The sequence below is a fragment of the Thermobia domestica genome, chromosome 14 (assembly GCF_964235325.1).
Source record: "Thermobia domestica chromosome 14, izTheDome1.hap1.1, whole genome shotgun sequence".
NCBI classification, from domain to species: domain Eukaryota; kingdom Metazoa; phylum Arthropoda; class Insecta; order Zygentoma; family Lepismatidae; genus Thermobia; species Thermobia domestica.
The window spans coordinates 94,408,399-94,434,410 of record NC_137467.1 but is presented as its reverse complement, the minus strand read 5'-3'; the positions used below and the strand labels follow the sequence as shown (position 1 = coordinate 94,434,410).

The window sequence follows — 26,012 nt, the reverse complement described above, 5'->3', positions numbered from 1 at the left end:
AAAAAAAATCTGTGCGCAAGAAACGTAGAGCTACGTATTTCAGATTATTGTGTTTTGTTCTCCGCCAACGAGAAAATAACTGAAATGCCGTGGGCGACTTAAAACAGCGACACGATGCTTTGCACACTCCCCACCAGAGCATATGTGCGAGTGTGTGTATGTGTTTGTGTGATGCGCGGGCGCACATGGACCATTCATTGGCTCGTCACAACTCTGGAAGAGTTATAAAAGTGTGGCGGAGCGCTTGAGGACTTGCAATTTCCCTTCCAAAGCGGACTGTCACCCGACGACGAGCCAAAAACATCCAGTGAATTCAAGCCTGATCTTCTTCATTCTTCGTGTGTAGGATTTTAATTTGCCTATGCTTTCATCGTTCAAACCGCTTGGTAAGTGATTTAAATCCAATGTATTGGTGTTATAGAAACAAGTGTTATTGAAAAAAACTAACAATCTCATCCAGAAGGACGCGTGCGCTAAGTTTGCCGCAAATTACGTAAAACTTATTCATGAATATGTATATATTCAATCTAATACTACGAAGACGTGTAACGACTTTTGATTAGATGGATTTTTTTTTTAACTTTTCCGATACTTGATGCTAGAGAGACATTTTTAAATTTCTTTACATTTTATTGCTTATCGACGTATCGTGGTTTCTTTCTCTTTTTTTAATCTTTGGATATTTTCATCTTCAAGGTTACATGAAATCCTGACGGAGATAAAAACATGAAATACAAATGAATACGTCTATCGAAATCAAATCTGGTACCACACTAAAAAAAAAAAAAAAAAAAAAAGGATCCTAACCACGCGACGCACAAAAAACGGCACAAACTTACTCTGGTTCCAAAGTTTTAGCCTGATGAGTATACAATTTATACATGTAATAAGGGTAGTTATAATTCGAGTAGAAGATAAAATGCACAAAGACTGCTTGATTTTCATGTTCCTTTGTCAAATTCTTTATAATGTCTCATTGGAGTTCAACAATACTTTCAAACTCTGTGAATTATTGCAGTTTTTTTTATTTTTAAATTTTGAACACAGGAATCTAAAAAAAAAAGCTTTGTTTAAAATTTTAAAAACGAAATTATAAGTTAATTACTCAACAGCTGGAGAAAATCAGAGAAGAGACTAGAAAATTTCTGTTATTGATTGATTGAGAAGAGAAATTATTGATTCTTTTTACTTTTGAGTATGTTCTGAGAACAGAGACATCCTAATAACTCATACAATTTATATTTTTTTAATAAGTAAAAATTTTACTGCTTTATACTTCAGATATCCTAAAATTTCTTACGATAATATTAGCAAACTATCTCATTTGGACAGGCACAGTCCAAAAGTATATATATAATATTCCTAAAGAAACAGTTAATATTTTGGCATACTATTGTCTAGGTTAAAATTTCACTGGTCATGCGCTTAAAATAAATGTGGGGACATGGTTGTTTAATCTACCTCTTGGAAAGTCTACTATTATGCATTATATTTATATTTGTTGGCTCACCAAATAATAGATCCATCATTCAATAACAAATAATTTCGGTTACTTAATATGTATAGACGTTCCTTCACATTTTTTTTAAAAAATATCCATCTATTAAATGAAAATTATTTACAATGAGAAAGTTGATTATTGATTTGTTTAAAGGTTATGTATGAAAACTGTTGAACATTTCTGAAAGTAATGCATCTAAGTTGAGTAAAATTACACATGTACAGCGAACTATAAGGATGACCTAGCAAAATATATAAACAACAGTAACTATTGCTCTATATCAAACATAGGGGCACAGTAGCTCAGTGATAAAGCCCTTACCTCTAGTGCGTGGCGTCTCTAGTTCAATCCCCACGTGGTGGACGATATCGAGTTCATGAGTTTTCTTGGGGTGCTCCCGTTTTCTCCCACAATCGCATTCTACCAATTATTTCATCATCATTCACTTGCCCTAATCATCTGTCTTCCTTTATAACTAAGGCTACTGATATCAACATCTACTTTACACACTGCATACTTCATATTACCTTTTATTGTAGTACAAAACAAGTTAAACAAGTACACTCTTTAAAAATTATACATATAGTTTTCACGAGATGGATCCTTTCTTATGCATTATTTATTTTTTCGCTGTTATGACAACTAAACTTACATCGTCGAATCACTATTATAACAAAATATAATCGCATAAAAACCAGAAAAGATATCACATCTATATCTCTTTTCATATTTTTCTTCTTCGTTTCTTGAACAGGTTGTGCATAATTTAACAGTACATTTTGCCCACAACTACAAATAAGGATATAATAAAGATGTTAGAATACCAGTATTGTTGTACCTTAGCCTGTAGTGCATAATCCTTGATCGTTAAGGGGCCGCGATGGCTCAGTGGTAGAGCGTTACACTCTGGCGCATGGGGTCTTGGGTTCGTTCACAGCTCGCACCAAATGAGCTTTGTGGTGGACAAACACCGTATGTGCGGGTTTCCTCGGGGCTCTCTCGTTTCCTCCCACTTTCTTCATTCCACCATTTTCTACATTTCTCATCAACACTGTCCCTTTTATCCCAGACGGCATACGCGTGGGACGTAAAACGGAAAGATTTCATCTCATAAACATAACCAAATGTCTGTTAAACTTGAATGACATCTTTATATTATTTTTTGTATCATGTAAGAGAGAATTCCTTTCTCGTTGATAATGTATAATGGATGAAGTAAACGTTTGGTTTTTTTTAGAGAGTAGAGAACAAATGTTCCAAGTTTGCCAGATATATTTTTTGTTTGATAAGTACAGAATGGACTAAATATTCGTTATTTTATTTTTTGAATTTACACTTTCCTAAATGTTAAGAGTTTGTAGCACGCAATGAACATAACTGCTAAGAATTAGCAGATATTGTAATAGAAGTAGCATTTTTTGATAATATATTATTGAATATACTCATATATCAAAACAGCAACGCAACTTGAAATTAAATTAAATTTATAGTTTATGTTCCATGAATGTCATTTTCAGGCTAAAGAAGATTAATGTTTATTGAAAGAAATTGTTATGAAAGAATTGTCGAAGTCTATGGATACAATATTATCCACTACGAACAAGCATGGCTAGGAATCTAACTAGGAACCCCTACCACGAAAGGCGAATGCTCTACCACTGAACCACTGTGCCTCCAGGAGTGGAACATGCAATATGAGTATGTCTATACTACCATACTTAGGGTTCTTAGAAAATAGTTTTGGTTCTGCTACTTGGTTTGGTTTAGTTAGAGGCTACGTCAAAAAAAAGTATAATTAGGTAGTTTTGACATCAGCATAACTATCGTTGGTATAAAAAAGAAAATGACGTACAACCTGAAAATCACAGAGAGCAACGTTAAATAGCTTTATACTTGAAAATGAAATGAAATCTTGGAGCTTTACGTCCCACGCATATGCTGTGTGGGCTAAAGGAGACGGTAGTGATGAGAAATGAGTGAAATTGTGGAATTAAGAAAGTGGAAGGAAACGGAAGAACCCCGAGAAAACCCACGCACATGGTGTTTGCCCACCTCAAAACTCACTTGGCGCGAGCTGGGATCGAACCAGGGACACCAAACCCAAACGCTTTACCACTGATCCACCGCGACCCAATTTTATGTTTTACGTTCTATGTCGTATGAAGTTCCATGTAATCGATTTTAGTAACATAGAGTTTAGGTATCGTTTCATAGATTTTAGTAACGATAGGGTGAAGATTTTTTACTGATGTTTCAGTATCTTGAAACAACGCAAGAATGGGTTTAGTTATGAGATTATAAACTCTGAATCAAAGAAACGGAAAAAAAAATCGATTTATTTTGACCATATATCATCCAACTACAAATATTTCCACTCGCAACAACTATCTTGTGAATGGTAACTTAGGTATTGTATTTTTTTCATGTTACAGCAGCATAGTATTTATCTACAGTTTTCTATGAAAAAATAACTAACGAACTAACTCTATGATTTATGGACTAACCCTATGGCTTTCAAAGAAACTTCAGATAATAACTAACTCTATGTTCTATTGAACGCGGAGATTCAATGCCGCGTTCAAACAAATTCTCCATCGACTTCTACCTTTAACCAACTGCATCCAGTTTCTACTTTGTATTTCCATTTCTTGCGAGATACATCTTAATATTGCCCTCTCATATGCGCCTAGGTCTTCCTAATGGTCGTCTTCCGATTGGACTTCCAGTTAAAACTTCGAAAGTGTTCCTATTTTCTGCCATTCTGGCTACATGGTCTGCCCGTGTGAGCTTCCTAGATTTGATGATCCTAACAATGTTCAGTAAACGGTGTAAATTATGAAGAAATAATGGATCAAATTGTGCCGAAATGTACGTCTTGCTATTAATAATCTATTACTTTATTTTAAGGTGGATCACTTAGTGTTCTCGGTGCTATGCTAAACGCTGCTTGAATAGTGCGGCGTTGCCAGATAGTATCGACTATTTACTGGTGCCAGATAATAAAGGAAGTAATCATGGAATTCTCCTTGGATACTTACTGGAGAAATTAATTTTCGACCCTTACCGCAATTCACAGTTAAGTCCCGCTTCTCGAACTGCAACGCTAGAATCCAGGAATTAAACGTATAAATTTAGCAACAACGCATTATGGCGTTCTGCCCAAGTTTCTTTTCAAATCTATTTCCTTAAATGTAAATTAATAATTAAATAAAATGTGAAGCATAACACGAAAAACGGTCAAACAGTATATCTATTTCCTAATAAGTTCGTTACTTTAAAGTACTTTACACATTTAAATAAACATTTCATAAAATTGAGGACTTCTAGTAAGATCTAACAGCAAGTACCATCTTGTGTGCTCATTTTAAAACGAATCAATTTTTTCTTTTATTTATTACTTTTTCTCGATATCAGAAGACACAACCAAATGAATCAGTGTCTTGTGCTGTAGCTAAAACATAACTTTTTCTTATAGTACAATAATTATAATGTGTAACGTTTCATTGCGCAGTAGTTAAGGAAATGAGCTAAAATATGTACTGACTTCCGGGTGGTGATCACAGTATTGATATTTAACGCTATTTTAATTATTCAATACAATAAATGTGCGTATATTACGTAACATTTATAACTGTCTAAGTAGTTAGCGTACGTATATTTGGCGTGGGAGAGCCGGATTCGATTCCCGGCAGGAGCCGCTGTGGTTTGGATTCTACGTTAATTAGTAAGTCCACTCTCATAAAGCCTCGCTGCTGACAGGAACACTAAACTGAAAATCAAATCAAATTTATAACTGTGTTTTAACATAATGAATGTACCACATTTGACACAGTATTTCTTGTAATCGAGGAATAAATGTGTTTTTATATTGGAGCGTTATGACTAATTTTTTTCTTCATTTCTAAATCTAACGAAATGCCGTAGACTAATATGATGGTCAAGTAATAACTCATTTCAGGCAAGTGAAAATAAAAACTATATTTGAGAGTCTTTCCCTCTCCGTCGTTCACTAGAATGTGCAAAATGAAGTGAAATGAAATCTTTAAATTCTACGTTCCACAGCTATGTCGGCTAGGCTAAAGGAGACGATGACGATGAGGAATGAAATGGCGGAATGAAGAAAATGGGATGAAACGGGAGAACCCCGAGAAAGCCCACGCACACGGTGTTTGTTCGTTTCAAAGTTCACGTGACGCGAACTGGGATCGAACCAAGGGCCCCATGCACCGGAGATCACTGAGCCACCGCGTCGTTTAGAATGTGCAAAAATAAAAACGTTTTCTTATTTTTTTCTCTTTTCTAGGTATCCTGCTCCTTGATTCATATCCCATGTGAAACATTCATTTTTCTAAAAATCGCTCTTACTAATGGCCTTATTTTGCAAAGAGAGTTTGGTAACCACAAGGTTAACAAAACTATCTTCAAAATTAAAAGTTAAATCCTAATTTAATTATATTATGATGGTCACCTACATTCTTCTTTTTACGTATGAAATTTAATAAAAGGTTAAGTGAGTTTTTATGACCTCCCACATTTGCTCGGCTAGGATCTTACACTTCTCATATCCGTAACACACATAAGTACCGTGTCCTGCGAAAACGAACTAAGCGCCACTTTCATACTTTTAAGAAAATTGCGTATAAAGGTTGATGTCCAACATTAATGTAGGCGTAATCAAAAGTGAAATTATGTTTCTTTTTTTGTAAAGGTGTTGGTTTTCCTCTCTTTTCGATTGTGCAAAACGTTCTAATGCGTATCAGGAACCAATCGTCGCATTTACATGGATTTTCAAAGTTTGGCGCTTAGTTCATTTTTGCATAACACGGTATAATCTAGAGAAATTTCGAGATATGGTCATCTTTTTAGATAAATTGCAATTTCCACACTTTTCTTTCCCCCTTCTTCCTTCCTTCAAAGGGAAACACTAGAGAACGCTGAAACACGTCTTTAATTAACAGGGATTTTTAGATATGGTCATGTTATTTTAACAATTACAACTCCCATCCTTTTTCTTCCTGCCTTTCTCTTCCCTTCTAAGGGAAACGTGAAAAATACGCTAAAATACATCTTTGATTATTTTAAATGAAAACAATCAACAATAACTTCCATGTCTTTAACCTAAGGTGATTTCGGAAAATGATAATCTTATTTCGAGAATTGAAACCAATATTTTTTTATTTCTTCCCGCTTTTTTTCTTTCTTTCTAGGGAAAATATTGAAAAACACTGTAACACGTCTTTAATCATTTAAGTCTAAATATCGAATTTCATATCTCTAACCTGAAGAAAGTCCGAGATCTTTTTATAATAATTGTAATTTCTACCCTTTTTTCCTTCTCACCTATTCCTTTGCTTCTAGATCACATATTAAAACAAAACGAAATTACAGTAGAGCGTCGATTATCCGAAGTAATTGGGGGACATGGGTGTTCGGAAAACTGGTTTGTTCGGATAATCAAACTGAAAGTTACAGTTTGCACCGTGAGAAGCTCTTCTTGGGGGCGCGCAATCCTTCAAACTGCGCGGAGCGGCACGCCTCAACTCTAAGCTGGCGCAGCTGTTGCTGTGAACAGTTTTGATACTGCCGCTACTTCTACAGCCAGTGCCAAATCGACAGAAGTGTGCTGATTATTGAAACACAGCGACTGGCGGATTGGCCGGTCAGCAGCGCCTTATGAAGGCCCCATTAGAAGCAATGTTCCGCCAGCGGTGGCTCAGTGCGGCGACTACTGTGGGAAACTTGGTTTCGGAGTGAGGAGGATGATGGACGGTAGGGTGGGAGAGTAACAGGTGCGAGCGAGTACACAGTTCGGTTAAGCGGTCGTTCTGTTGACCGATGTTCGGATAATCGGCGCTCTACTGTATTTGAAATGAGAAGTTCATATGTCAGATTTCATGTCTCTAACATTCACAGGTTCCGACATATGAACATTTTAAAGTAAGAATTGCAACCGGTCTTTCCCTGCTAACTTGTAGAATTTCCAAAACACCATACATTAGTGGAATCGTACATTATAAATGGCCTGTCCAAATTTCATGTCTTTAGTTTAAACGATTTTGTGGACGGTTATCAATCAATCAGTCAGTCAGAGCTTCTCGTCATGTATAACGATGAAGTATAAACAAAATTGTTGGAGCTGTTTTAGAGAAAAATCTCGTTTTATTTTGTCACCCTTCAGTAAACTACCTTTTTGGAACGAAACTTCAAACTCACCTCGTACAGAATCTTATGAAAAACTTAATTTTAAATTTGGATGCGGATATGTTGAACGGCATGAGCTCTAGAAGAGTGAGTTTGTTTATATGGAGAAAACGAGCAAAGCAGGCAGATACTAAAAAATAACTTTTTCGGTATGTAAGGACCACAAAATATACAGATTCGTTCAAATCTTGAATTCGATCTTTTTTCACAATTACCATACTTCTTTCTCTCCTATAGGTCTATCTCTCAAACGTATCAAAATGAATACGATTTTACGTTGACGCATAACCTATTAAGCTAGCAAAACATTTTTCTATTGATCAATCAACAACAGACGAAAATAAAATAAAAGTGTAAATAAAAATATGTGAACTACATTTCGACTAAAAATGCTAAGTAAACAATCTAACCAAATCTGACACCTGTTATTATATTGCTTTCATATACGCATAAGACAGAAGCTTAAACTTCAAGTGAGAGAATTAAATTTACAGTCTCTGTGTGGGTTGAGAATTGAGACTCTCGGAACTAGGGTATTCAAATCTTCATTTCTGGCACAAAATACATGTGTAACCCCAGTTGTGTTTGTTTGTTTGATTGATTTTAATTTACGTCCTCTGTCAGCAGCGAGGCTATGTGGGATGACAGTTACTCTTTAAAATATGATCTGAACCACTGTAATACATTTCATGCACTCCTACCAGTAATATTGAACCCAGAATCTCGTCCGCACGAAAGACAATACTCTAGGTCCTAGACGTATGTATGGTTTATGCAAAAAGTAAATGGAAGAAATAAAAAAAATGATAGGAAATAATTTGAAGAATATTTTGTATGACTTTAATAAATGGATACTAAGCAATAGTTTTTAAGAAATTATATAAATTCGTGAGAAAATGAAACTAGGTAAGTCATTTCCATAGTAACTTCTATAAAGTATATAAGAACAAAACTAAAAGAATTAATATCAAAACCATTAGTCAGAGAAGAATCAAAGATAACACAGAACTGATCAGTACACTTAAAGTTTCTCTCCTAAATACTTGAAGTTATAAGTGTTCTTCTAAATAAATGAAGCTTATGAGAGATACTGATAAAGAACATTGTCTTATTGATCCAAACGGTTCATGGGTACAAACTTCTCAAGTCAAAAATTTTTAGTCTGTGTATAAGCAGATCGAAACGAATGAAACTGCGCACAGATATAATAGATATAAAACAAAAGAATGTGTAATTCGTATTATCCTTCACGAAACGGTTTGGTAGGCCCCAAGCCCTTTCAAACTTGTGAATATGAAATACAAAAAATTATAATGGATATAGCTCAGAAATACCTAAAGTAATACACGCAGAATTGTAACAAAACTGTATGGGAGATAGTACACATAAAATAAACGAATATTTTTTATTATTTTCTGGAGAAAGACGGTTATTAGCAGCAAGAGTCCTCATCCAAAAATTTGAAAGTGTATACCAAATGCGCAGGACCAAGCAGATTAAAGCCAATAAAACTGTTAGCAGATATGATAGACACATAAAAAAAGAAATACATTTTTCATAATTTCCTTGACAAAACGGTTCGATTAGGCACTAGCTCCTGCAAAACTGTGACTACAAAATATCAAAATTTCTGGTGAAGGTGGATCAGAAGTCTAAAGTAGAAGAGGATTGTAACGAAACTGCGTGCGAACAGTACACACACACACACACACACATATATATATATATATATATATATATATATATATATATATATATATATATATATATATATATATATATATAAATTACGTAGAGGTATAGTTCTCCATACTTATGACCATGAAATATCACATTTTTCTAATGAATGGATCAAAAAGTATCTAAATTACAAGCAGAATTGTAATGGAACTGTGTAGAGAGATAGCACGCATAAAAGACACGAATATGTATGTTTTATTTTCTGTAGAAAAATAATTCTTTTGAGCACGATCCTTTGCCGGAGAAATCTGACAGCAAGCGCGAAAATAGAAAAGAAAAGAAATAGTGACTGAATGAAATGTGTGTAGGAAGATGAAAGGGGAAAAGCTTTGTCATAGTTTGTACTGCAGAATAAACGACTAGGCTATATCGCTTCCATCTATACTCTGTGAATGAATTTCGGTTCATTACTCATTCTTCGCTTGCTCTATGTACTCTAATACCGGCAATCGCAGGTCCTATAAAGAAAATTAATCTAATTTTTTGGAGTCAGTTGGGGTATGCCTTGTCCCAACCTAGCTAAACCTATTTATGTATGCTTGACTTCTCATATAGACAGGGGCGTATCTACGCTGAGGCGAGAGGTATCCCAACTGACTAGAAATTTAAACTAATTTTTATTGTAAGATTTATAGCACTGCCTGTGTTAGAGTAAATAAAAACTGAGTAGTGACACATAAATCTTCCAAGCGAGCATCTAGTTAAATATCTGGGTTTATATGTGTATCTTGCACAACAAACCACATGCTTGTTATTTGTTATGCATTACACACATTTCATTTAGTTTCATATTTCTCTCTTTCATATTCTAGCGCTCGCTGCTACATTCATCCGACAAGAGTTATTTCCCCCTTATTTCATGTTCATAAGTTTGGGTGAGCCTGTGGCACACTCTACAGTTTTGTTAAGAAAATACGAAACATGCATTCGCTTTACTACATCTACTATATTTGTAAGAAAATTCTCAATTTTGGAGCCTAATTTTAAATTTATAGGCGAATGCATTTGCTTCCAAGAACAGTTTGTCCCCAGACAATATTGTCTATAGACAAAGCACGTATTCATTTATTTTATACAATGTCTGTGTACGTAGTTTCATTATAATCTTCAATGTACTTGATATTTCTAGTCATAAGTTTGGAAGGACCTGTGGCACACCCAACTATTTTGGCAAGGAAAATATAAGAAAAACATTTCCTTGCTTTACATAAAGTATATCCGTACACAATTTCACTCGCTTTGGTCTGCTCGCTTGACGCCACTTTCAAATTCTAAGGTCGGGCTTTCGCTACCAAGAATCATTTTTCCGCAGAAAATATAAAAAGAAAACACATTCGCTCATTTTATGCCTAGTATCTACCAGAAAATTGTATGGAAATCGACTTGGATCACTACGATTATATGTCTAGTGAAGATTACGATTATATTTCTTCATGACATTTTACGTAAGATGCTGCAGGTGAAAATTAGAATTCCTGCACCATAATAAAAATATCCCACATCATAACCCATGGCAAGCCATCCCTTAGTTTTCTAGGGATTTTTTGTAAAAGCTTTTTTTTTTATTTCAGTTTGAGCTCAAAAACACTGGGATAATGCTTTTGATACAGTATATATCTTGAAAAAGTTTTATACAAAAAAGTCTTCCCATAACATGTAATATATTATGTTGTCATTTGTTTCAATGTAAAATGTCTTCTCAATTCTATCTTTAAAAGTATAAGAAAATATATAGATCTGATTAATATGCTTAGGTAATAAATTTATTAGTTTGTTTTAAAGGGTATAAATCAAATTACAAATATCATTGTTATACTATTCACAATAGTAGGAGCAATGCTACATACGAACACGATCTTTAATAAAATTAAATAAAATCTTAGGTTTTACTTTCCATGGTTATGCCCTTGACTGAATTGTTATTGAAATATTGTAGTGAAGAAGGGATTGGTAGAAATTACAAAATTCAGAAAGAACACACGAACACGATCTTAACAACCAAAATATCAGCAAGTCTGAGAACAAACCAGGAATACTACATAACTACTATTGATCCAACTACACATAGCAAGAAATTGGCTTTGTTCAGTTCTTTCATTGATTCGATTCTCACATCTGAACTAGTCACAGGTTATTATTCTACCTTATCCACTACGTTATTATTCTAAAGTTCTTTTCCTGGAATTATCGCTTCGTAATAACATAGATAATTATATGGTCAGACGATTAAATGTATTATGATTCTATTCTAATTTTATATTTAAAAAAAAGTCCCCCCGTTAATGAATCAAGTGTTACAACATCAACAATATACAGTAGATATTTAGCAAAATAATAGAAACACTTGGAGTTGGAAAGATGTGAAATATATGGGTTGGTAACGGTCAGAGAGCGACCGAAGCGCTGTTCTGTTGGTGGTGATGTATTAGGAAAACTCCGTAACATATGAGTAGTAGTATAACAACAGTGTGTAGCGAATTGAGTAGACTGTAATGCTGTAAAATGAGCGATCAGCAACAAGCAACAATGACTGCATTCCAAAGTGATAGTGTGCCACCTGAACAGCCCGGGGCTAAAGAAATCCAACAGCTGAGTTCCGAAGGCGCCACAGGGAGCAGGAAGAAGAGTTTATCTTCCCCCTCTTCGTCCAAGAACCAACTTATTGTGACAAACCCAGTCAAATGAAAAATGTGTATCAAGGACTCTCCATCTGTAAGTAAGATAATAGATAAAAATATGCATGTACCAGAATGTTTAAAAAAGAAGGTCAGTGACACGTTAACAGAAATAGGTAGAACTAACTTGCAAATATATTTCCAGAATTGTCGTAGCTTACGATGTAAAAGTGAAATATTTTATACTAATGTTTTATCTTCTAACTATGATATTATTATAGCTGTTGAAAGTTGGTTGTGTGAGGGTTACTATAATTCTGAATATTTTGATGACAGATACACGGTATTTCGTCAAGACAGGAACTTGAAACTACTTGGGACATCAAAGGGAGGAGGTGTAATAATAGCAATACATTCAGATTTCAATGTTCAGTTTGTTAATTCATATGATGAAGGATTTGAATGTATTCTAATCAAACTTATAAACAAATCATTAGTTGTGTATATTTGTGCTTTTTATATAGGGCCAGAATCGAAAATAAGTACTTACGAAAACTTCTATCAATTCATTGAAAGTAATTGCCCAGTGGGTAGCTCTATTCTCTGTATTGGGGACTTCAACCTCCCGGAAATTAGCAATTCTATGTTTGACTTCACTCATTCCTCAACTAAATGTAAAAGCCTCCTCAATTTCCTGTCACTCTATAATTTAACTATGTATAATAATATACAAAATACCAATAACCGTACACTGGACCTAGTACTCTCGAATGCATGCGAAATTGAAGTAAACCGTGAAAATTCACCATTGGTACCTATAGACAATCACCATCCCCCCTTAATTATAACGCTTTCAATTAAACGTTTTCCAAAACAAAAAGTAAACAATAGATCATCTGGTTTTAATTTCAGAAAAGCCGATTATCATAAATTGTATTTAGAACTTTCAAAAGTTAATTTTAATTGCCTTTCATATTTAAATGACGTAAATAAGGCTGTAGAAACTTTTTATCAATTAATTGACGACGTATTTAAACAATGCATTCCAACTAAAAAGAATCCCAGTAATAAAATCTTTCCTGTCTGGTTTAACTCAGAAATAATTCGAAAAATCAAACAAAAATCGTACTATCACAAAAAGTGGAAGAACACAATAGACAACAATACATATTACCGTGATAAATTCTGTAGTTTAAGGACGGAGGTAAAGACAAAAATTGCGAAAGCATACAAAGAATTCGTAGCTAACTCCGAGAATTGCATAGCAGATGATCCAACAAACTTTTGGAATTTTATCAAAAATAAAACAAGGCATTTGACTAATGGCCCCCTTATGTATAATGGTGAAAGTCTACAGTGTAACAGGGATATTGCGGAGGCTTTTGCACATTATTTTAAGTCTGTTTACAATCATGAACCTGTGAGTTATAACACTGATGCTCTAATGTCACACGAACCTAGAAGTATATCACTCGATATTTTCCAAATCACTGAAATAACAATATCAGAAATAGAACATGCCATTAAAAGGTTGAAATCTAGAACAGCGTGTGGCCCTGATGGTATACCACCCTACATAATAAAGGGAACTATTGATATCATAAAACATCCTATACATATACTATTAAACATGTCCGTAAAATATAATGTTTTTCCAGACCGATGGAAAGATAGCTTGATATGTCCTATTCCAAAAACTAGCAATGCTAAAAATATAGAAAGCTTTAGACCAATTCAAATTCTATCCCCATTTGCAAAAATTTATGAATATATAATACACAATCGCTTACTTAATCATGTTAGATCCAGTATCTCTGTATACCAACACGGATTTCTCAAGAATAGATCCACTTCAACTAATTTGACAATTATAACAAACTTTATAGCTTCAGAACTAGACAAAGGAGGGCAGGTGGATGTAATCTATACAGACTTTCAGAAAGCGTTCGATTTAGTTAACCACGACATTTTGCTTGAAAAACTAGCTCTTATGAATCTTTCTAAGCAAGCATTAGTACTTTTCACATCATACTTACGTGATCGTAAACAATCTGTAGCTTACAAAGGTCATATCTCCAAAAATTTTAATGCTACATCGGGAGTACCGCAAGGATCAAACCTTGGACCTTTATTATTCCTCATCACTATCAATGACATAACTAAGCACATCAAGAAATCGCATACTTTACTCTTTGCAGATGACTTAAAATTATATGCTCAAATTAAATCACTTGAAGACTGTAAAAACCTCCAGGAAGACTTGGAAAATGTAAAACACTGGTGCCACGTGAATAAATTTAGCCTAAACATAACTAAATGTCAAGCTATTACATTTACTAGAAAAGGAAAATACATAAATTATGATTATACTATTGACGGTATAAATCTTTGTAGGCCGGAAACTGTTAAAGACCTTGGTGTTACCTTCGACCCAAAACTGACTTTCGCAAATCACATTGAAACTATTGCAAACAATGCTTATAAGAGTCTTGGATTTGTTTGTCGTGTAAGTAGAGACTTCCGTAGCCACATGACAATTTTGAAACTATATTATTCGTATATCAGATCCCAACTGGAATACGCTTCTGTTATTTGGACTCCTCATAATGGAAAATATATCCAAATGATTGAAAGAGTGCAGTGTAAGTTTTTGAGATTACTAATGTATAAAAAAACTGGAATGTACCCAGCATACATATCATACCCAGAACTAACAAACAATTTCAATATACCGACATTAGAGCAACGTAGGTATGTTAATGATTTAGTTTTACTACATAAAATAATAAATAATAAAATTGATTGCATAGAACTAAGTTCTAATATATTTCTGCATGTTCCGACGTCTAGAACGAGGTTAAGCAATAGTAGTACCATGTACTGTAAGAAAGCACGCACTGACATCCTGTATAAATCCCCTTTATGGAAAATGAGCTCTCACTACAATAATATTGAAGAAAAGTGTGAAATGATAGACATATTCAATATGTCTGAAAAAATGTTTAGGAACACAATTTGTAGTATGATGAGCTGAGTTAATTAATGAAACAATAAAAATTTCTGTATGTTTTCTTCTGTAAAAAAAATAATATTTTACCATATATGTAAACAAACACTGTAAATGGGCAGGACGCCTGTTGTGTTGTTTTTACAATAAATAAATAAATAAATAAATAAATATCTTTTGATTTCCAAAAAGGACAAATTTTATGGCTTCCAGTTATGTGGTGTCAGCGTGACGAAAGTGACAACAGTGTTCTGTAGTCGTGAAGGACAAGGTCCAAGGTGACGATTCCCTGCAAAAGTTTTGGGAAAACCCATAAGAAGAGAGAAACAGTGATTGAAAGAAAATCCTCAATGTTAGATTCTGAAAAATATCAAAGCACATCACTCAGAACCCTTACGCAACTGCTTTACGAATTAGCGTGCAACTTAAGGAACATCTCGTAAAGTCTGTGTCGACGGTCATGGTCCACCACAAGTTACATGAGATGAACATACGACGTGCGTGATCTGGCTGCACGGGTGAACCCACTGTAGAGTCCGGATTTTTATGTAATATCAACCTCTAAATATGTATATAAATATGTAACAAAAATCGCTTAAAAATGTAAGAAATATTAATATATAAGAATATGTAATATTACATGTTACATATTTATGAAAACGTAATATTCACACGCGTATGAGTAGGCAATATTAAAACGAATTATGAAAATAAAAAGAAAATCTACTACACTTTATCCTGCGTAATGCAAGGCCCCCAATGAAGTGAATGCTTGAACAGTTAAGACAGCCATACGTCACTGACGTGACTGATTGCAGGATAATAAAAATGAAGGAATGAAGGAAGATGTGAATCGGCTAGAGAGAAACAGGAAAGCCCCCAGAAAAGCAATGCATACGGCATTTGTACGTCAGAAATCTCACGTGATGTGGTGTGGTCCTGTTTCAAATCTAGAACCTTTTGCACTAAATGCGCGTCCGTCACCACGGCCCAATCTTGAAATGAATTATACGCAATATACAAATTTAAATACTAAAAACAATTTAAGACGAAATGTTTTTTTAAAATATATTTATTTCATGCAGGGAAAAGCAGTCCTATATCTTTTAAACAATACCAGCTGAACTAAGATTGAAGAATATTTCCACTAATGAACATTTTTAATTTGAAATAAAGTACTTGCGAAAGATGTGCCTGCAGTTCAACTGCGTGTTGTTGCACAATGGGTTACAAGGTACATTTCCAAATGATTAGAAGTAAAATTTTGTCGGCAATCGGATAGAATGTTCTTGTATGCAGAGAATGATATCTCCACATCACACGAGGTAACAGGAGCGTATTTCAACAGGGGGGTATAGTTGGGGGAAATATCTTCAGGGGAAATATCAACACACTGCCAATAGGCTGTCGTAACCCGGGTTTCTTTCCAGCACTGTATTTAGTTTTTTTCGAACTTTTTCTCCTACATCTCCACACACACCTTGCAGCAGTCTCTTTGCATCCTCTATGACTTCCATGGATTCCGGAAGAGGCCCCCAACAGTCTCTAGCTTTTTAATGCTTGTAGGTAGCCAACCAAAATTGCTGTCTATGAATGCGATACTACACGTTACTTTTGAGTCATTACTCAGTTTCTGAGCAATACCAACTAACACAGCAGACTCCGATGGAAATGAATGAACAATAGGCTTAATTTTTTTTTAAATTGTTCATTGTAGAAATGTACTACCTGCATGCAAGTGCGCCACCTCGTTAGCACAGGCTCCGAAGGAAGTGGCACGTCTGGCAGTTGATCTCTGTAAACTTGAACATATTGTGGCTCCTTAGCAAACACTTTTTCGTGGAAGAAACTAGTTGATTTACTTCGCAAAAGTCGTCTCTCACCTCTTCAGCAACACGCTGAAAAGCATGGCCCATACAGGTGAAATGAATTAAGTGAGGGTAAAAAATTGTTAGTGCTCTAGCCGCTTTAAACATGTACGCTGTACTGTTTGTATATAAAACAAGGACTCTTTCTTCCTGAACTCCTCCCGGCCACAACACTTTAAGACCATCGTTTACAAAGCGACAATTCGTGGAATGATTCGTGCGTTCCAGCAATTTACTCGCAATAAGATAGGATTTAGATGGAGCATCTTTACTTAACTTTCCAATCACTAAATTTGCTACATAACGTCCCATAACGTCTGGTATTTTGTCCACAGAAATCCAAATATATGAACTACCTATTTCTGCCCTAATGACATCTATAGCTTCCCTATAACAAACTTCGAGATAACACTTTCGAAAAGTGGATTCGTCAGGAATTCAACGCCCGTAGTACTTCTCCAGAAAAGCACGGTATTTTGGCACTTGAACTTTGTTCCAAGGAATGTTTACTGCTATCATTGCTTGGTACAATTCTTTGAAACACTCATTCACTGATGTATCTTGATACATTTGTGTCAATAGTACTTGCTTTTTTGCAGTTCGCAAATTTTTATTTCTTGCATGGAGTGCACTTCGTACGTGTTGTTCTAACTGAGATTTCATTGAACATCCAATTTATTTATCATACACTTGGCACAACACCACTTTACCGTCTGTAGTAAACGCATTATCGATAGTTACCCACGACCGCAATTTCCGGCTGGGCGCAAAATTCCAGTGTTTAGCTAGTTCTCTTCGGACTCTTCCAGTTTGCGTCACTGCTCGTGACTGTGTCGCCATTTTAGGGAACCATATTGATCCTATAGTCAGAAGTTGTAGCATATTCCAGGATAGGAATGTTCCCATCCGCACAGATAGAAGTATTGCAACATAGTTTGAAGAACAATTGGAAGTTGAACTCCTCCTCTGTCTCGTCCCATCCCGTACTTGAACATAATTGAACACGTGTGGTATGTTTTGGAGACATCCAACCTGGTGCAAATTTTCCATCTTAATTGTTTCTCATGGAATTGAGTAACTTATTGCGTACAGATTGCATACTGCATACTGCTGACATTTACGATTTCAGTGTCACTATTCCATGTTGTAATAGAACTATACCGATGCCAAAAGATGCCCTAACGGCATTTTAATTTGATAAGTTGCACTTTTAAAAAACATTAATGTTTTACCTACAAAGTTCCGTAATACTGTATGTGTAGTTTCAAAGGTAAAATGAGCAAGATTGATATCAAGGAAAAGACATGTAATGTTAAATTCTTGTAGGTTTGAGAATTTTAACGTTTATTGGGTTTTATATATATATATATATATATATATATATATATATATATATATATATATATATATATTTATCCTGATACCGATGGAACTACCATACATTGGCGATTTGCATTTCATCAGGCGACCTGGTCGATCAGGCGACACTATATGGTCGTCCAGTGGGAAACCGTGTTAGATCTTCTCCTCTCACCACCACTAGTGCGTAGAAATCAACTTTGAAAATTGACGTTGGTGGTCCCAACGGTGCTGAGATAACTTTTTTTTGTATAACTGCAGTTCAGGGTTTCATCGGCAGGTGCGCGACAGTCGCGAGCGTATAGCTTGTCGAGCGTATAGTTCTATTTACATCAAGGCGCGTTGGACCACCGGAAGTTCTCATTTCGCAGTTGGCAGCTATGCTCACCATTGGCTCGTGCATGCACTTTGTTCTGTTTGCAGATAGAGAGATTTATCACGGTTTCGGAAGCTAGGAGAAACAACATGAATGAAGGAATCAAACAATGATTAAAAAATAACTGAAAAAAAATGACAGAATATTTTATATAGCAATATACAAGACGATAAGAAAAAGTAATAATGTTTTTTAGCTTGTACATAGAATACATGTGACTATCTACAAATAATTATTATAATACGTTGTTTCAACTATTATCATACATATTAATCGTGTGGGGTGTCAAATACTTTTACAAGCAGTGTTGGGTGTCTTTGGGCCACTTTCACATAATACAAGCCGAAAGTTACTGGCAGAAGTTTAAAAATGTTTTATATCCATTTATGAGAAAATTGTCAATCGTTTTATACTAGTTTCCTTAAATCTCGGATCCGTTTCCCGCAGAGCCGTAGCTAGAAGGGTACGCGCGGGGCGGTTGTCCCGGGCGCTGATGGCTAGAAAGCGCGGAACGAGCAAAAAGAAAGAAAAAGTGCTAGAAATGATTTACAAATTATTGACGCCCTATCAAATCAATGTTGTTGTCGGTTTTGATACACTTTGATACAACTGTAACACTCCAATTTTGATAAAATTTGGCAGTTAGATACTACAAATAAAATACACGAATACGTGTTTTTTTTTTTTTTAATTTTCTCCGGAGAAACAATTATTGGGAACCAAAGCCTATACCCAATATTTCGAAAGTTGACGTCCGAACGCAGTATGAAGTGGACCGAAGTGAATGAAATTGTGCACAGATATTGTACTTAATAGATGTAAAATGAGGGAATACTTGTTTCGTATTTTCCTGAAACAAAGAAATAAATGAGTGGGGCAAAGACCCTTCCAAATATTTTATTACGAAATATGAAAAGTGCTAATGAGTATACTTTCGAAGTGCTTAAATTACATAGAGAATCGCAACGAAAGTATGTTAAGAAACAATACACAAAAATAAGCTAACCTGTGTTCTGTAGTTTGTGCGGAAAAACTGTGTGGATGCCAAGGTCCTCTTCTAAAAAAAATACATAATAAAGCAGAAGCGCAGGAAGGAGTGGACCGAAGCGAATGAAATTATACATAGATCTTGTATATGTAAAATAAGGCAATACGTGTTTCGCAAGTAGCTAGGGGGCGCTAACTTCAGTCTTTGAACTTGAACTTTTAAGGGCAGAAACACGAAACACTCGAAATTCACTGTACTGATTCCTACTTTTAGGTCATCTATCTATTGGTAAAATTTCACTATTTTCACACTAGTTTTTTCTAAATATGGCGTATTTTATAGTATTTCAGGGTGCGCCTTTAATCCTTACAGTGTTTTTACCATAAATAAAAACACGTGTCAATTTATTTTCTGTTTACTGTTGATGTGCAAATTTGAAGCAAATCAGTAAGGGACACTTAGGAAACACAAATTGCTTTATTTTACATATACAATATCTACACACAATTTCATTCGCGTCGGTCCACTCCTTCTTGCGCTTCTGCTGTAATATTTACTTTCTTCGGAGGGGCCTTGGCTCAACACTATTTTTCCGCAGAAACTACAAACACGTGTTCGCTTATTTTTTTTGCCTATTGTCCCTACACAAAGTGTTGTAGTAATTCTCCTTATCCTTTAGGCACTTCTAATATATACTTATTCGCACTTTTGATATTTCGTAATCAAAAGTTTGGAAAGGTCTGTGCCCCACCCACCTGTTTTATTTTATTTTTATTTTTATTATTATTATTATTATTATTTTTTAGAAAATACGAAATACGTATTCCTTCGTTTTAATTCTACGGTATCTATGCATAATTTCATTTACTTCGTTCCACTTCTTCTTGCCTTTCGAGCGCCAACTTTCAAAATTTTGGGTTGTGGCTTCTGCATACTAAAACTGTTTTTCCGTAAATAGAAAATACGTATTCATTTATTTCATGTGTAATATCTATCTGCCAAATTTTATCAAAATCGGAGTGTTACACTTGGGAAGTGTTACACGTTAGCACTTAAAGAAAGTTATTGCTGTATATGATTTTTAATGACGATGAGATATATATATAAGGTGCTAAGTAATAATTTACAATGTACTTAAGAGCGTTTTCAAAATCAGAAACAGTCAAAGTCTGAGTCTGAAATACGTTGATGGTGATGAGTTTGCTTACTTAATCATGCTTTTCTACCCAATGGGATTAATATTTCTGTGAGAATGAAGATATGATAATGAAAGGAGTGAAGAGACACGAGAGGACATGCAAGTTGCTATTTGCGCGGGAATATAAAAATTGTAGGTAAACAAAAGGAATAATAACACTTTCGAACTTCAAGTAGTTGTGAAAAAGGAGTCAGCGAATTTCCTCGTTTTCAAAGACTGATCACTACCAGTGTATTGTTTTATTCCTTTCATAGGCAATATCAAATGCTTCCAATTTGAAGGATTTGTTGGAATAATTTCTCCATCAACCACTTGTATCGCCAGGATATTTTCTTTTGTACATACGTATCTAGTTTTGTGGTTTTTCTGTCAGCATACATACCAAACGTATACAGATATATAATATATATGTGTGTATGTGTGTTAGTGTATTTTTAATATGTTAATTAATAATAAGCAACCTTAAATTCAGAACTTCTATTCATTAAGAGATTAAATAATTACTATTATTTTAAAATGTTGTAGAGAACTATATTTTGGATTTGAATTACAGCATTAAACATATTCTTTAGCTCCATAGATCAACATTGAGAAATTTGCAAAGAAGGCTGCTTCTAAATGTTTATTACATTTCACAAAATATTTTTTTTTATCGTAAAAGAATTGAACTTAAAATCCTATTTACCTACAGAATAAAATTACAAAAGTTTACAATTATTACTGGAAATTAATGCTATAATTCATTTTGAACATTTTAAAAGCACATAGTTTCTACTGTACTGAAATATCATTTCTTATCGATAGTATGGAATATTGCAAATAGTTGTACTGTAAGTTTCTTTAACTGTTCTCAAAGTGGATTTGTATAAAACCAAAGGGAGTTTTGTCAAGTTTAACAAAAATTCCTAAATAAACCTCTTGAAAGCAGCTCTTATTTGTAAAAGAATACATAATGATCGCTTTTGGCTGTTGTAATGCTCTTTTAAGCAGCTTAATAAAAATTCAGTGTAGTATAATAACAAAAGCTGCTTTTCTTATGTAAAAAAAAAAAGAAAGCTTGGTAAGGTGTCTGTACTGGGTGCCGAATTCTACTTCACACCGGGCGCCGAAATCTCTAGTTACGCGATGGTTGACGGTATTTAAAAAAAAAAAAAAAAAAAACTCTGTTGGCATGTAAAAAGTTCGAACGAAGTGCCTACAAAACTGAATACCGAGCTCATTCATGGTGTATGGCATTCTTTAACAATGAGAAAGGCAAATAACTTTAAAACGTCGGCACAATCAAGCCCTTAAATGAGATATGAACTTCTTTCTCTGAACATTTGTCATCTCTAGGTTGAAATTGGTAAGGGTAATTTTAATTTTTCATTGTTGGGTAAAGACAGGAAGATTGTGCTGATATATTTACTGGTACAGTCAACTGCTTTCGAGCTTCTGTAAAAGTACGAGTAATTTCATGTGTTTAGGTACAACTCTTCCTCGTTGTTCAAACACTCATTTTCCTCCTTAATTATTCTTTGTTTTTTACTGGTGTTAAAATAAATGGTGTAAGTTGGATCTCAAAATAATTTAGTACAAACATTACTACGTAATTAAGTTCTATTACTGACGGTTTTATTCAAAGTAACTTATAATCTTTCATACTGTGTAAATTCAAGAAACTTTTTCCAATAAGAAAGTAATTTATCAATACTTGTATTTTCCCTTCCAGTATGTCTTTGTGATAATGTCTGTGACATTTTACATATTACAAGCTTTGCTTACTTAATATACATTAATATCATCACTGAGCAAATCAGAATGTTTTAATTTAGAAAGTTGAACATTCACATTCAACTTGATAAACTAGTCCTATTTTACCCCGACCGAAGAAAAAGAGAGTTGTTCCGTTGACAGCTCTCATGACTTATTTATACTTTTCTCGAGTACTCTTGATGAGTACGAAATTTTAATTATGTTGTCCTCACTACGCAAATTCAATGAACATTCTTGTGATTACTGTATCTTGTTTTCTGGTTTGTTGAAGTGATGTCTGAATCTCAATCAGCCTTCACACTTTTGAAGACTTGGACTATGATGATTTTTTTTTTCAAGGAAAGTCCCCAAATAATATAATGTCTGCACCAGAGATGGAATAGGTCAGTGGGTCAAGATTTGTGAGTGGGTCAGTGGGTCGTGGTCAGCAGGACGTGACCCACTGCTACCTACCACCCACCGTGACCCACTCTGACTCACCGACACACTAAGACCGACTGACTCACTCTATTCAGTCCATAGTAGACAGCATCTTCTGAACACTTCTGAATGTTCCTGTGTTTCACTTTCAAGGTCTCCATTTTATTCCTTTTTCATTTTGTTTCTGCTTACTTATCTGAGATGAGTATATCTATGTGAGAAAATAACTTCAGGTATTTTGGATATTGATATTTGTAACTGTTGTAACAACAATAGGACTTACTACCTGGCTTTCGAGATACAGCCTGTGAGTTTTTAGAGGAGCTAACTACTGAAAAAATACATTTTTGAATCACCTGTAATACATGAATTATTACATAAAAACGAATGTAACCATATCTGAGTGATGATCACGGACAAATCGCAAAGCCAAATAAAATGAATTTTGGTAGATAGACCCTAATTCCAACTGGGATGTTATCATATCACTTTTATTATAATACATGTACTAAAAGGGGAGAGGAGGTCCAAGTTTTTACGAGAAATTGAGTATCTCACAAGTCGTTAAACTTAGGGAGTGAAATTCAGTATATTAACTCTTTATTAAAAATAAACAGAACGTGTTCAAGCAGTTTTTAAATTTCTCTTCTATGGGGAAGACTTTCTATATATGGGAAATTGGTAGTGGGCTGATTTGTAAAACTAATCAAAAACGATCGATATTAGTTCAGAAAAATTTAAGAAACAATTATTAATTGAGACACAAAACATACAGCCTCATTTAATTAGAAAGCAGTAATAATTAGAAAGCAGTGGTATCATATATCCACTACTTTCTAATATAATAATTTTTGAATCTTATGTTTATTATATGGATCCTTCTCAGCACAAGGCACTGAAGCTATAAGTTTGCGAGAAATATATATATATACACAATTTGTACTGTATGTTTAATTATATGGAAATCTTAAGTTTTCACTGTATACTTAATTATATGGAAAACCTTACATCTTTTTTCACATTTACTTTGGTCCACTATACCTTGATTTGAGACTTTCAAATTTCATCCTATTTTCCACTGAAAAGTATCTGTAATTCAGCAAGGAAATAATTATATATTTGGTCTAGGAATTAATTCGTGCGGGTGGACAAGAGATAGCGCAACGAACGGAGCGTCCCACAGTTCCGTGTATCCACACATGTGTTGCAAACCCCTGTCATCGCGTATCGTTCGTAGTATAGGGCAGTGGATTAAAGCGTCAACAACACCAGTTTGTAGTTAAGTGAACATGGCGCAATTTGTCGTCGGGGTGTCCTGCTGCATTACTTTAACATGCAGAAAAGTGCGACTGAAAGTCATCGTATTTTGGTGGAAGTGTATGGTGACCATGCTCTAGCTGAGCGAACGTGTCAGAAGTGGTTTGCACGGTTTAGAAGTGGTGATTTCGGCTTGGCAGACCAAGAGCGAGCTGGACAGCCAAAAAAATTTCAAGACTAAGAATTGACAGCATTGCTCGAGCAGGATTCGTGTCAAACGCAGGAACAACTTGCAGCAGCATTAGGCGTTGATCAAACAACAGTCTCCAAACGCTTGAAAGCCATGGGAATGATTCAAAAGATGTCACATTGGGTTCCACATGAATTGAAAGACAGAGACGTTGAAAGACGAAAAACCATTTGCGAATTGCTGCTTCAACGACAGAGCAGAAAGGGGTTTCTGCATCGAATTATTACGGGTGATGAGAAGTGGATCCATTACGAGAACCCTAAACGAAAAAAGGCCTGGGTGAAACCAGGTGAACCAGGTCCATCACAACCAAAACGAGATATTCACTGTGCAAAGGTTATGCTGTGCATATGGTGGGATATGAAAGGTGTGGTGTACTATGAGCTGCTGCAACCGGGTGAAACTATGAAAGGAGAACGTTATCGACGACAATTAATGCGTTTGAAGCAAGCTCTGGCCAGAACACGACCAGAATGGGAGAACAGACATGATAAACTTATTGTTCAACATGATAACGCTCGCCCACATGTCGCAAAACCGGTCAAAACCTATTTAGAAAATGTCGGATGGGAAGTTTTACCCCACCCGCCGTATTCACCAGACGTTGCTCCTTTGGACTACTACTTGTTCGATTGCATGAACAACGATTTGATTGGACAGCGGTTTACTTCTTCAGAAGATATCGAAACATGGGTCTCTGACTGGATCGCTTCCAAGGATGAGGACTTCTTTCGCCACGGAATCCGTACATTGCCTGACAGATGGGCGAAAGTGGTGGCTAGCGATGGACAATATTTTTCTTAAGGTATTTATGTATTTTGTGTTTGTACTACAGCTTCAATGTGTGCGTACCAACCGCACGAATTAATTCCTAGACCAAATATAATACTTCAAATTCATCGTAATTTTACCCATGACAAACACTTTACCATTTTATATTGTAAAGGTCAGATCCACCTTATTGTAACAGAGCGGTGCTTGAGCGATTGACCGTAGAAATTCAAACTCCGATTAGTGATAATTTCACAGCATTGTTTAATTGCAAGTGTAAACTCTTTAGTCAGTGGACAGGAGGACGTGGATCATGGGTTAAAGTTGATTACGATGGGTTTTGATGAGTAGTGGGTCAGAGTGTCACGTTAGGAAGTGGGACATATTGGGTCACGGTTTGTCGAAGTGGGTCATGGTGGATGGTGGATCACAGTGGGTCATGGTCACGATGGGTGGTGGGTCAATGGGTTGTGGGTCAATATTTCATTGACCTACATCATCTGAACAGTGATCAGAAATAACGAATTGAAGCAAGCATCGTTCCTTGTGATCACTGTTAAGACATTTTCTCCTTTATATATTTTCCTTGGAACAACGTAAACATGATAGTCTAAACTAATATGCAAGGCTTTGAAGGTTGCTTGAGATTCCGCCATCACTTTTTCAAGCTTGACGTATTATAAGAAAAGTAACAATGCACTGTAGT

General features: G+C 35.1%; 1 protein-coding gene across 1 annotated transcript in view; it reads left to right on the top strand.

Annotated features, from left to right (window-relative positions):
- The first annotated feature begins 231 nt into the window (after positions 1-231).
- Positions 232-26,012, top strand: part of AstA (allatostatin A) — a 333,422-nt gene continuing 307,641 nt past the window's right edge. The window contains exon 1 of the mRNA XM_081738694.1: positions 232-386. Coding sequence (XP_081594820.1) covers positions 362-386 — 25 coding nt within the window. The 5' untranslated portion in view covers positions 232-361. The remainder of the gene's footprint in view (positions 387-26,012) is intronic.